Source organism: Archocentrus centrarchus, unplaced genomic scaffold (assembly GCF_007364275.1).
Source record: "Archocentrus centrarchus isolate MPI-CPG fArcCen1 unplaced genomic scaffold, fArcCen1 scaffold_40_ctg1, whole genome shotgun sequence".
NCBI lineage: Eukaryota > Metazoa > Chordata > Actinopteri > Cichliformes > Cichlidae > Archocentrus > Archocentrus centrarchus.
Window position 1 is genome coordinate 1,261,456 of NW_022060266.1, and position 13,976 is coordinate 1,275,431.

At 40.3% G+C, this 13,976-nt stretch overlaps 1 protein-coding gene across 2 annotated transcripts; it reads right to left on the minus strand.

Moving 5' to 3' along the window:
* Positions 1–281: 281 nt before the first annotated feature.
* Positions 282–13,170, minus strand: LOC115776897 (uncharacterized). Of its 2 annotated transcripts, none has more exons than XM_030724707.1 (5): positions 13,089–13,170; positions 9,124–9,496; positions 8,842–8,985; positions 8,523–8,615; positions 282–1,913 (listed from the first exon to the last, which is right to left on the minus strand). In XM_030724707.1, exons 2-5 carry the CDS (start codon positions 9,286–9,288, stop codon positions 1,605–1,607), a joined length of 711 nt encoding a protein of 236 aa, XP_030580567.1. In that variant the 5' UTR covers positions 9,289–9,496; positions 13,089–13,170; the 3' UTR covers positions 282–1,604. The 2 variants fall into 2 exon arrangements, with proteins under 2 accessions (XP_030580567.1, XP_030580568.1); XM_030724708.1 differs by lacking the exon at positions 13,089–13,170 and adding an exon at positions 9,708–9,843.
* Between the last annotated feature and the right edge of the window lie 806 nt (positions 13,171–13,976).

The window sequence follows — 13,976 nt, forward strand, 5'->3', positions numbered from 1 at the left end:
CTTTTTATCTGTTACCACAATGCAAATATATTATGTGGTATCAATATCTTTTTTTCTGTCTCAGCAACAATATTTTGATGGATAACACCAACTTATTTTTGATTGCCAGGATTACTTAATGGAATTGTGTAATGTAAAGGCTATGTAATCATGTTACAGCTTTAAATTCTACTTTTCAAATTAACTTTATAAAAATGCATACCTTAATGTGAAAAACTGAAATTAAATATAAACTGATCTCTGACCAAAAAAAGGCAAAGAATACAAGTGCTGCTGAACAATTCACCTTTATTAAACAGAAGTAAAAGCAGAGAGCTGCCATGAACAATCCAAAAATCACAGCCACAAAACCTTTGACACCTTTTGGGGATTTTTAGTCTTCACTGCAAATACAACTGGAAAAACAACTGAAAACATCTGTAAACATATTACAAATAAATAAAAAGTGCCTATAAATGATCCCACCATCTCTTACATATAAATTGGGTTTAACATTTGTAAAATTCAAAAGGAATAAAACTAAACTAAATTGTTGAATAAACAGGTTTAATGATGCATAACTTGTTTTGTATTTAAGATTTCTAAAATTCCTGTTACACTGAATTTTAAAAGCAAGAAACAAAGCAACAATCTGCTATGAATGTCAGTGAATGTCACAAGCATAGAACATGTGTACCATTTAAAAGAATTTCATCTTAAATTAAGAGAAAAAAGAAGCAGCAAGCTGCTAAGGACTGCATATCCTAATACATCTTTTGGATTTAGCCATTAAAAATACCAGCAAACACTTAAATGACAGTGTTAAATAACTGAACCTGAACACCTATGTTAGAAAGGCCCGGACCTATTTAGTGTCTTCTGTTTACGACGTTTGTTGTGTAGTAACGCCCCACCTACTGGACTGGGAGGGGAAGTGGTGCTCCTCACTCACTTGCAGGTATGTTGAGCATGGGAGTGGGGATGCCGAGCAAACCAGTCCAGTCCAGTTCGTGTGGTGGTATGTTCTTGACCTAAAAACCACACACCCACGCACCCCTACCCCAAACCTGCAATAAAGCACTATAACCGACCGAGCGATCTCCAGTGTGTGCCCTGACCGGCACTCAGAGGCGAGCGTCAAACAGCCACCAGAGAATCAGCGTTCCAATTCCTCCCTTACAAGCTACATGAATCTTTTTGAACATGACATGAAAGCTGCAGTATGCAAGTTTTATAACAATGTTTTTGTTTTTTATACATATTTGCAAAAACTGTCACTATGTCATGTCAGTGTAAGATAATGCATGATAGGACAGAGCTTATTTTTTTCAGATTATCTCTCATGTTACACTGTAATGACTTAGGGACAGTTTAAACAAATATGTAAATTTTTTTCATAAAAGTTACTTACTGCAGCTTCAAGGTTGGCCCAGAACATCTCTCTAAAATCCCTCATTAAACATTTCTTGGAAACATTGGAATACAAAAAGGACAAATACTTTTATCCTGCAGTGGGGTCATGAGGAATAGAGGAAAAAAGAAGAAAAACAAACCTTGAGGATTACAACATTACTGAATAGAAAATGAAAAAAAAATAAAATTTCACAAGTGCAGTCTTTGACTACTCACTCAAAGAGGCGGTTTTTGAGAGCTAGCACCTTGTTGGAGAGTTTACCTCCATCCAGTTCCATCAAAATCTTCTGGAACACCTCAAAAGTGTAGCGAAGGTCAGCAGGATATGCAAGGTTCAGTGCATATATTAGTCCAAATAGCATCACCACAGCAAATGCTATATTATCCAAATTAGTCATCACCCTGATGCCTTCAAGAACAACTCCAATCTCCTGTTCATCTGCTGAAGCCTCCTCTTTAAGAAGATAAGTTCCAACAGTGGTGTCTTCAATGGCCTCACTGATGGCAGCCTCATCCATGCCCTATGTAAAAAGAAGACATGAAGTTATTTCATGCCAACCCACACGCGAGTGTGTATCTATGTGTATCTATGTTTTTTTTTTATTATATATATATAAATAAAAAACATACATACAGTGGGTACAGAAAGTATTCAGACTCCTTTAAATTTTTCACTCTGTTTCATTGCAGCCATTTGCTAAAATCTAAAAAGTTCATTTTATTTCTCAATGTACAATCAGCACCCCCATCTTGACAGAAAAAACAAACAAAAAAAACAGAACTGTAGAAAATTTTGCAAATTTATTCAAGAAGAAAACCCGAACTATCACATGGTCATAAGTATTCAGACCCTTTGCTGTTCACAGAGCTCTGTGTCCAAGCACATTAATAGAGAGGCGAGGGGAAGGAACAGATGTGGTAGAAAAAAGTGTCCAACAACAGGGATAACTGCACCCTGGAGAGGATTGTGGAACAAACCCATTCAAAAATGTGGGGGAGATTCACAGAGAGTGGACTGCAGCTGGAGTCAGAGCTTCAAGAACCACCAGCACAGACGTATGCAGACATGGTTTCAGCTGTCTCAGTCCTCGTGTCGAGCCACTCTTGAACAGAGACGGTGTCAGAAGCGTCTCGCCTGGACTAAAGACAAAAAGGACTGGACTGCTGCTGAGTGCTCCAAAGTTATGTTCTCTGATCAAAGTCAATGTTGCATTTCCTTTGGAAACCAAGGTCCCAGAGTCTGGAGGAAGAGAGGAGAGGCACAGAATCCACGCTGGCTGAGGTCCAGTGTAAAGTTTCCACAGTCAGTGATGGTTTGGGGTGCCGTGTCATCTGCTGATGTTGGTCCACTGTGTTTTCTGAGGTCAAAGGTCAACGCGGCCGTCTACCAGGAAGTTTTAGAGCACTTCATGCTTCCTGCTGCTGACCAACTTTATGGAGATGCAGGTTTCATTTTCCAACAGGACTTGGCTCCTGCACACAGTGTCAAAGCTACCAGTACCTGCTTTAAGGACCATGGTATCCCTGTTCTTCATTGGCCAGCAAACTCACCTGACCTTTAACCCCATAGAAAATCTATGGGCTATTGTGAAGAGGAAGATGTGATACGCCAGACCCAACAATTCAGAAGAGCTGAAGGCCACTATCAGAGCAACCTGGGCTCTCATAACACCTGAGCAGTGCCACAGACTGATGGACTCCATGCCACGCTGCATTACTGCAGTAATCCAGGCAAAAGGAGCCCCAACTAAGTACTGAGTGCAGTACATGCTCATACTTTTCAGCTGGTCAACATTTCTAAAAATCCTTTTTTTGTATTGGTCTTAATATTCTAATTTTCTGAGATACTGAATTTGGGGTTTTCATTAGTTGTCAGTTATAATCATCAAAATTAAAAGAAATAAACATTTGAAATATTTCAGTCTGTGTGTAATGAATGAATATAATATACAAGTTTGACTTTTTGAATGGAAATACTGAAATAATTCAACTTTTTCATGACATTCTAATTTTATTACAAGCACGTGTGTGTGTGTCTCTCTCTCTCTCTATATATATATATTTCCTGTTAGTCAATAAAGATAACTTGCTTCTTTACTCCATCTTTATTCCGCGTAGTCACTCACCCGAACAAACAACATTTCCTGTACACCAGGCAGAACCCCCAAAACATGAACACTCCTCGCATAACAGTGCCCCTAGTGGACGGACATGTAATACAAACAAAGCAAAGGAGTAACAATCTCCCACTTTTCTTAAAAGAAAAAGAAACAAAGATGTATATATTAAAACTCATGACAAAACACAACCATTAAGGATTTTTTTTTTCTTCTTTCTTTTGTTAGACCAGTTCCAACCTGGTAGAATGCGAAACATCTTGCGAATAAATTTATGGAAGAACCCAATGTCCTTCATAAAGAGCCTTAAGGAGTGAGGTTGTGGATGCTCCCCTCTTTGTTAAACAATCTGCGAGTTGGTCTTTTGTTTGAGACCACAACACTTGAACTTTCTCAGTTTGCACCAGCTCTTTAATCAAACTGATTTCCAGGCGTAACCTTTTCTCTGTAACAAACTTAGTTGACTTAAGAGCATCTACAAGAGAGAAGTTATCGGTCACACAGAATATTGGTGGAGGACAAGTAGTACTACCGTCACTGAGTTCAGAAAAGAGTGTGGAAAGAAAAATGGCATTATCGATCCCCTCAGACATCGCGAGTGTTTCACCTGCCAGTGTGCTTCTGACAACTCTCTTAATTCTCTTTGACTGCCATGAAATGGGAGAGAACCGCCCATTGTCACCCATTAAAACAATGAAGTGCCCACCTTGAGTACCCCCATCTGAAAGATTTCCAAGAGATGCATCAGTGAATGTAACCATCTTTAAGTTACTGTCTTCCCCAAGGTGTTGAAAATTCAATTCAACTGACTTGGCCTTGAGCTTACACACAACTCTGTTTGCTTCTTTAATGGTCTGTACTGTAGCATGCTTGAGACCCGATGCTAAATTACTAGCATCGAACATGACATCAGGCCTGCTCTGTCTTGCCACCCACAGAAGTTGGCCTATCTTTGATCTGAGCTGCTCTGTCTCCTTTTCAGTGAGAGGTGAAGCTGACTCTGCTGCTCGTGAGGGTGAGAGGTGTATGGACTGCAGGTGCTGAATGTATGTTTCTTGGTGTATTTGTACCTTCTGACCTTCAGTAACAAGATCTACCCCCACATACGAAAAACTATTGTGTGCTTCACGACCGACATCAAACTTTGATCTCAAGTGGGGTATGACTGACTCTGCAAACATGTGTGATCCACCCCAAATAAAATCATCAACATGACAAGCAAGTACACCAGATACATTTTTGTGCTCATCCAGCCAATAGAAAACTGCAGGGTCCACCTTAGACATGATGCCTCCTGCTTCCATCATGATGCTTTTTACCCTGTTATACCAATACAATGAAGCATCAGCTAGACCATACACACATTTTTTTAGTTTCCAAAGCACACCTGTTCTATTGGCCTCTGGGGGAGGTTTGATGAAAATGTCTCTGGACAGTTGCATACCTTGCAAAAAGGCAGATTTAATGTCCATAGAGTGAAGTTCCCATTGTTTTTGACATATAACTGCCACCAGAAGTCTCAGTGACTCTGAGGCACAGGTTGGAGAGTCCTTTTGTAGGTCAGAAGCTTGTAGCTCCTCAAATCCTCGTGCAACAAGTCTTGCTTTTGGTATTATTCCATTTTCAGTCTCTTTGAGAGTGCACACCCAACGGGTGGAGACGCACTTTTGTCCTTTGTCCTCCATTTCTTCAAACACGTGGTTCTGTTTCCAGCTTTTTATTTCATTTTCCTTTGCTTCATCAAACGACATGTCCTTGCTCACAAAAACATTCCCGTGCGTATCCGTATCCTCAGCATCTGCCTGGACGTGAAGATCCTCCAACTGTGACAGATCAGCTGATTCACTCTTGCCAGCCACTTCTGCAGGCTCAAGCAGCACCAAGTTAAACCAGTTCTTGTATTTCCCAGTTGCTTTACCTGCACGCCCCACAACTCTGGCCTTTTGTGAGACCCCCTCTGCATTTCTGAATGTCACAATTTGACCTGTCTTTATGATGGTGTTCCCATTGTGCTGTCTCTTGGCCTCTGCATTTTCAGGAGCAGGCAAAGGATAATTCTCAGGATTTTCTGCAATAATGTCTTCTCCTACATTCTCTTCAATGATGTCCACTGTATGTTGTCCTTGGTTATGCTCTTCATTGCACGTAGAGTGAGGTGCTTCATTCTCGTGAGTAACTTTTCTCAATCTGAGTTGATGCACTCTGACACAGATGCCTCCGTGTCTAACAAAAACAACTGCACCATCTTGACCAATCACCACTCCTGGTCCTTTCCATTCTGGACAATCCACTCTTTTGTAAAAGACTTTGTCTCCAGTTTGATATCGCTCGTCTACGGGCCGCAGCTGTTTCTTTAGTGCTCTGCGTAGCCTTTCTGAACATTCTGCTTCTGTAAAAGCTTTTCTTGCAACATGCAGGGCTGAAATGTGCTTGGCAACCCATTCACTCTTAGTGGTGCCCTCTAGAGCTGGAGCTTTATCTGTTATTACAGAGGGCAGGTTGGGATTCTGGCCGAACACCAGTTGATGTGGGCTGTATCCATGGACACTTTGCATGGAGTTCTTTGCCATCAGGGCCCAGGCCATAGCAGTGCTCCAGTCACATCCAGTACTTGCTTTGACTTTCAGTAGGATCTCCGTCAGAGTTTGATTATGGCGCTCTAACAGTCCATTGCTCCATGGACTGTAAGCAGGTGTTGTCTTAACTTCAATATTAAAGTTCTCGGCCATGTCTCTCACTTCCTCGTTATTAAATTCACCACCATTATCACTGAACAACTTTTGTGGTGGGCCATGCACACTGATCCAATCATGTATAAAACGTTTGACTATTTCAGAAGACCTCTTGGTGGTTAAGACACTACCAGCACTGAAACGGGTAAACTGGTCAATAATGTGTAGGTACCAAACCCCAGGTTCAAGTTCGTGCAGATCTACGGCAACTGTTTCATTGTATGTAGATGCCAATGGTAAGCCGACAGCAGGTTTTGGTTTGATCTTACAATACCTTTGACACACTTCACACTGGTCCACAACCCTTTTTCGGGGTGGCTGTAGCTCAGTAGGTAGAGCAGGTCACCTACTGATCGGAAGGTCAGTGGTTCGAATCCTGACTACTCCGGGCTACATGCCAATGTATCCTTGGGCAAGATACTTAACCCCAAGTGTCTCTCCGACCGTTCTGTCGGAGTATGAATGCGTGTGAATGTTAGGTAATTAAAAAAGCACTTAGCTTCGTAAAAATGGAAGTGCTTGTATGAATGGGAGTGCATGGGTGAATGCAAACAGGTTGTATAAGCGCTTTGAGTGCTCATACTGAGTAGAAAAGCGCTATATAAGAACTAGTCCATTTACCATTTACCATTTTCAGCAGGCTACCACATTCTGTGTCTTTGTTGCCAGAATTAGTCAAAAGTCTCTGTATTTTATCAGCAGAGGCGTGTCCAAACTGTTTATGAAGTTTCTCCAGAACTTTCATCTTTTCACTTATGTCCATTTTGTCTGTTGCAGTCAGTATTTCTTCCTCAGTAGTTTCTAATAGCTCATCAAAGTGAATAAGATTTTTACTGTCCACAATGTTCACGCAGTAATGACCTGAACTGGTAAAGTCCAGTTTGACAGGCTGGTTGAACATCACTGCACTGTCCCTATCCATGTCCAAAACAGTGCCTGCCCTTTTTAATGAGGTTTTACTCAGAAGCAGCGGGATGTTAACAGGTACTACTTCAGTTTCTATATTACACTTTGTGTTGCCAATTTTAGCAGGTATTTTTACCTTTTTGATGGAGTAGACGATTTTTCCATCACCAAACTTGAAGGGCCTGTGGCTCTGTGTTTCTGTCTCTTTCATAATCTTCAGACTTTTCTTTTGGAGTATAGTACTGTAGTTGTCCAACCACTCTTGTCCACAAACTGTCCTAGTGCAAGCAGTGTCTATTATTGCCGAGTCAAAACATTCTGTCATGAATATTTCTGCATCTGTTGGTGATTCTTTGGTGTACAGAGTTAAATTGCACTCTTCCACGTCGTTTGTGTCCTCAGCAATTTTAACACTATCAGCTTTGTGCGGGCAGTTTTTAGCCCAGTGAAAAGTACTTTGGCACACTGCACATTTTGACCGTCGTCCGTACTTATCCAGCGGGTTTGTACCGGGCTGCGGAGTTTTCTGATGGGGACTTTGCCGCCAGTACTTGCCCTTTTGCCGCCGTTGCTCCGTTACAAATACAGACTCCTGGCTAATGCCTTCTGCTGCCGCACCTCTTTTCTCTCCAAATATTCTCTTCAATGCGGACTTCATAGAAGCAAATGTTACATCTGAGCATGCCGTTAAAGCCAACTGTCTATCCGTTATATCCAAACACGCGGTATCCAAAAGCTTAAAGGCCAAAACCGCGTCAGGAAGCTCCATGTTGTATTTCTTCATGCGCGAGTAATGCTGCTCAAAATCAATAATATAGTCCGCCATCGACATGTTTACTTCTTTTATGATACGGTCAAAATCCGAGTACGCCTCATAGATCCTGTCCTTTTCCTCTTTTAGAAACAAGCCATCTAGTTTAGCAAACAATGTGGTCATTCCCGTGTCTTTATTTAGATCGTCTACCGGAATTTCCATCGCCGTGTCCTGCGCTCTTCCAGACAGCGCCAGGGCGACAGCAAGCGCTTGCTTTTTCTTCTCCAAATCTGTAACTCTCGTCCAAATGTTGACTTCATTCTTCCAGCTTTCGTAAGGCTTCCCTTCTTCAAACGTTGGCAGAACTCTGTAGTTACTAACCATCCTCTGCTACCAATGTTAGTCAATAAAGATAACTTGCTTCTTTACTCCATCTTTATTCCGCGTAGTCACTCACCCGAACAAACAACATTTCCTGTACACCAGGCAGAACCCCCCAAAACATGAACACTCCTCGCATAACCGTGCCCCTAGTGGACGGACATGTAATACAAACAAAGCAAAGGAGTAACATTCCCCCCCCCCCCCCCCCCCCCCCCCCCCCCCCACTCACACACTTACCACATACTCCCGGATGAGGTGGTCAGGATCTTCTCCCATGTAGACACACACTCCCTTAATGACACACTCGCGTCCAGCATCAACATCTTCACACTGGAGAGAAATTAATGCGATTAGCATCTTTCAGGCTTTGTGCTCGACTATAAAGTTTAATAATGTAGATTACACAAATGCTCTTAAAGTAAAGGTATACAAACTAATGAAGTTAAAGTGAAGGTTTAAACAAAAACAAGCAGATGTAATAATACAAGATGGGAGCATTTATCACAAGGAAAAAGGTTCCTAGTTGTGTTATGAGTGTTAAGGCTTTATCACTTACATCATCCATTTGTGCCAGCTTTTGTCCAAGCTGTCCTCCTCTTCTTTTGAACAGCTTCACCAGGTTGCCAAGATGGAGATCCAGTTGAGACAAAGACTTTGACTGAAGTGGGATGTTGGTAATTCTCTTAAACTCAGCGTTGATCTGAAAAAATGAGCACAAAGGAATGAGTTTCAAATGTTTAACACCTGGAAGAGGGCCACAATCACTCCTGCTGCAGAAGTGGGCTGTCAAATTAACACCACTTCCAAAAAAGAAAACCCTGTATGAGACAAGCCTTACCTCACGGATGTCAAATAAAGCAGGCCATCTTGCCATGAAAGCCTCCACCATCGGTGCATCACGAACAATTTCATGTCTTCTGTATGCATAAGTTTTTTCCATCTTGAGTTTAACCAACTCTCTGTTGTTGCTCTTCTTTATGTCCAAGAGTAAAGCTTTCCGCATCGCCTCGAGACTTTCCTCAGTTTCTTCTGATGGATATGTTGGGCAAAAGTTCACTTCTGCCCTCTTTGCTTTTTTGATAGCAGGCCAAGAAGACCGTGAGCTTGTTACACACTTGATGACAACACATCTGTGTCCACAGATCCTTGGACCTACTTGACACCGTTTCTGAGCACCCCTTACAACTCCACGTTACCAGCGCCATATAACCCTGTAAGACACAAAGATAATCCAGAGTCAAATCATTGAATATCCAGTGGGTCATTTTAGAGATAAAAATAAAACCAAACATGTCCAGAGTACCAAAACTCAAAAGCCCTGACACAAATCTGTCAAATTCATGGATGCTTAAGTTTGAAAGTTAGCATCACAAAACTCTCTCTTTATACTAAATAATCTAGGTTCACAAAAAAAGAACACACCTAATTATGAGCCATGTATAATTTACAACCATTATACAGCCCAGTCTGGGCTGTATAATGGTTTCATTGAGTCTTGCTCTTTTTCAATCATAAGAATGCCAGTGTTTCCCCTAGAACAGGGGTGCCCAAATTCCCGGCCCGCCGGCCGCTTCCGGCTCCGCCCCCTACTTCCGGTCCGCGAATTGATGTCAAAAATAACACAATTTGGCACTTTGACATTTCGCTTAACCTTCTTAAATGGAGGGGAAGGCAAAATGTCAAAAAAGTAACTTAAAGGGCCAAATTGTATGTTATTTTTGACATCAATTCGCGGGCCGGAAGTAGGGGGCGGAGCCGGAAGCGGCCTGCGGGCCGAGTTTCGGCAAGCCTGCCCTGGAGTTTTTTTGTTAGGACAATATTGTAAAATCCTCAATACAAAACTTAATTCGACAGTTGGGATTAATTGGGATTGTTGCTTCATACAGTGAGCCGCAAGACGACAGTGTTCAATGTATCAGTTTAAATGTCCATTCTTGCCAACAAAATGGCGCTCTTGAGTGCGAGCCGTCTTTTGTGTGTCAGCGGCCAGTATTAATGTACCACACTGTTTTGTTTTTTTTTTAAACTTAGAAAAGTCAGATTGTTTATTGGCATTCATTCATATCAAGTTTAGGAAAGAGTGGCAATCACAGTATGGAGAAGCACATATAAAATCAGACTTTCTCCTTATAAAATCCTTTTTGTCCACTGTGACGGCAGGATTCAAAAAACTGAAAATTATCTATAGCACAGAGATGACTGAAAGCAACACGGAGCGATCCAATGATTAAATATAACACTGCGACTACCACTGCCAATCATTTACTGTCTGAGCATCCTCCTGAGAACAGCTGTGAAAGTCTGCAGCACTTTAACCTCCTCAGGAAAAAATAATAATTATAATCAAGGTCACGTGCACAGAGGAGCATGAGGAGCACCAATATTTGGTACTTTCAAGAACAGCAGCTTAGTGTTCAGCTCCCCTGAAAGCACAGTTAGTTAATCCTGATCGGACAGTCAGCAGAAGCAATAAAGGAGCCACATGGAGGCCATCATCCAAACACAGCTGAGTGACCCGCTCTGGGGTCAAAGGTACTTTTTGTGGTTACCCTAACTTCCCCACCAGAGGGCAGCGTTTCACACGTGGTTGTGCTGAAACGAGTTTTTTTTAATTTTTTTTTTTAACTTATTTATTTTTTTTTATTTAGAACTAGGATTTACAGACAAATCAAGGTAACAATATCGAAAATAAAGTATCAACTAGATCTCACAGGCTGAGTGGTACATATGCAGATTATTAGAGACAGTAACAGGAAGAAAAAAAAATTAATTAATAATAAAAATAAAAAAAAGGGGGGGGGCATTTAAATAACAAGGAACAAACATCGAGGTTTACAACAAATCAAAATTGCTAATCAAAGAATAAAGTCGTTGGGCAGTTTTACTCTTAACCATCTTTAGAGACTCAAAGAAACATATTAGGAAATTCTTCAAACTATCTAAATTTGGATTGACTTTAAAGAATCTGCATTTATGAACAAAAAATTTTCCCAATAAAATTAAGTTATTAATTAAAAATTCTGTGTTGGAGTTTTGAAAATATAAATGGTAATAGGACTAGTTCTTATATAGCGCTTTTCTACTCAGATATGAGCACTCAAAGCGCTTACACAACACGTTCACATTTACCCCATGCACACGCATTCATACAAGCACTTCCATGATTAATTAATTAAGTGCTTGTGCTTTAATCGTCTAACATTCACTCACATTCATACTCCGACGGAACGGTCGGAGAGCAACTTGGGGTTAAGTATCTTGCCCAAGGATACATTGGCACGCAGCCTGCAGTAGCCAGGAATTGAACCACTGACCTTCCAATCAGTAGGTGACCTGCTCTACCTACTGAGCTACAGCCACCCCCTACCAAATATATACCAAATTTAATTATCATTAGGCTCAGTGCTGGCAGTTCAATTCCCTGAGCGTGGAGCCATTCCCACATCCTGCTCCACATGTCTTGAATGACACAGCAGTGAAAGAAGAGATGATCTAGATCCTCCTCTTCATTATGGCAGAATGTACATCCAGCAGTATCAAATTTGAATTTAGACTTTAGAAAAACATTAGTTGGATAAATGTCATTTAGAATTTTAAAATGGACTTCCTTTACTTTTGGAGGTAGGGGAAAAGAGATATATTTTTTCCTAATTTTAAAAATTGTATCTATTTCAAAACCTTTAAGAATATACTGCCGTTTAACTTGACCAGGGTACAATTCCTTTTGTAAAACTCTCCGAGTAAACTTGTTTGTCGTTTTTTTTTATCTTTAAAGTCTATATCTTCTATATACAGTTGACTCAGAGCAGGGGAGATTTTTGAGTGACACACATCTTCTCTGACCATAGCTTTAAGAGGAGTTGGGAATGCTTTTATCAACTTGTTATAAGTTTTGACATCAAAAATAAGATTGAATTTCAAACAAAATTCATTAAATGCTAATATATCACCTTTGTCATCCATAAAATGTGAAATGGCCCAAATACCTTTCGAAACCAGGTTCTCTAAAAATATAGATTTTCTATTCAACAAAATATACCTGTTGTTCCATACTGGAGTATTATGTGGTGTGAAATTATGTTTGTATAAAAGTTTCCAATAAAGCAAAACCTGTTGATGAAAATCTGACAGTTTGATCGGTAACTTATTATAGTCAAAATCGCATCTCAAAAGAAAATCAATTCCACCTACAGTTTGAAAAATAAAATTAGGGATAACCAACCAGAAAGACTGAACAGTTACAAAAGGATTTCAGCCAATTAAGTTTTAGAACACCTTTCATGGAGCCATAATCGATTACATTAACACCGCCTTCCTCATAGATTTTAACCATATCTTCCTTTCTAATATAATGGCATTTATTCCTCCATATAAAATAAAAGTTAACTTTGTTTATGGTCCCAATAATGTCAGGTGGCACCGGCAGATGTACCACACTGTGGCGCTCCCAGCTTGGCAAACTCTCGCGGCTACAGCCAGACTAATTAGTTGCAGCAGCCATGGGGAAAAAGAGTAACACAGCACTGTTGCGCTCACTCAGTGGCCTTTTACTCGCTTACTAAGCCGTCAAAAACGTCCTCATGCTCTCTCAGACACACAAATTCCAAGTATGACCAGTAACAACTGCTTTCTGTGGACTACTTTGCTAAACTATAGCCACGTAGCTAACACCAAAGTTAGCTAGCAAAGTGAGAAGCAAAGTACAACATTTAGATGCATTACAGATGACTTTTCGTACAACATACAGCATAATAATCTTGTGGAAACATGCCCAACTAGAAAAAAAATACTTAATTCACTTACCTAATCAGTGTGCCTCCTAAAGCTTTGCCAGAAGTGCTTGTGGCTGAACGGTCTGTGGGAAACTGCGCGGTCAATGTAAACTTCTTAAATTATGTTGGTTGGCGTCTTATTGGTTAAGACTCTAAAAAAACGCTCTTATTATTGTCCAATCGTATTTAGTTTTTGTCTTTCGATATATTGCATCATTTCTGGTAATGATAAAACATGATTACAATGGCTTTAGTAATTTAATTTAGTCACGTTAAATCAACACAAGAAAAATTAGTAGTTTCATTATTGTTGATAATTAAGTAAATGGTACTTAATTCAATCATGTAAATACATGAAACATGAATCTCTTGTGTAGCATTAACTTATTTTGTTTATGCAAATTGAAAGACCTGCCAATTCCCATTTTTTCAGGGAGCCAATGAAGAGAAGCCAATATGGGAGAAATCTGCTCTCTCTTTCTAGTCCCTGTCAGGACTCTAGCTGCAGCATTTTGGATCAGCTGACGGCTTTTCAGGGAGCTTTTAGGACAGCCTGATAATAATGAATTACAACAATCCAGCCTAGAAGTAATAAATGCATGAATTAGCTTTTCAGCATCACTCTGAGAAAGGATGTTTCTAATTTTAGAAATATTGCGCAAATGCAAAAAAGCGGTCCTACATCTTTGTTTAATATGTGCATTGAAGGACATATCCTGGTCAAAAATGACTCCAAGATTTCTCACAGTGTTACTGGAGGCCAAAGTAATGCCATCCAGAGTAAGTATCTGGTTAGACACCATGTTTCTAAGATTTGTGGGGCCGAGAACAAGAATTTCAGTTTTATCTGAATTTAGAAGCAGGAAATTAGAGGTCATCCAGGCCTTAATGTCTTTAAGACATTCCTGCAGCTTAATTA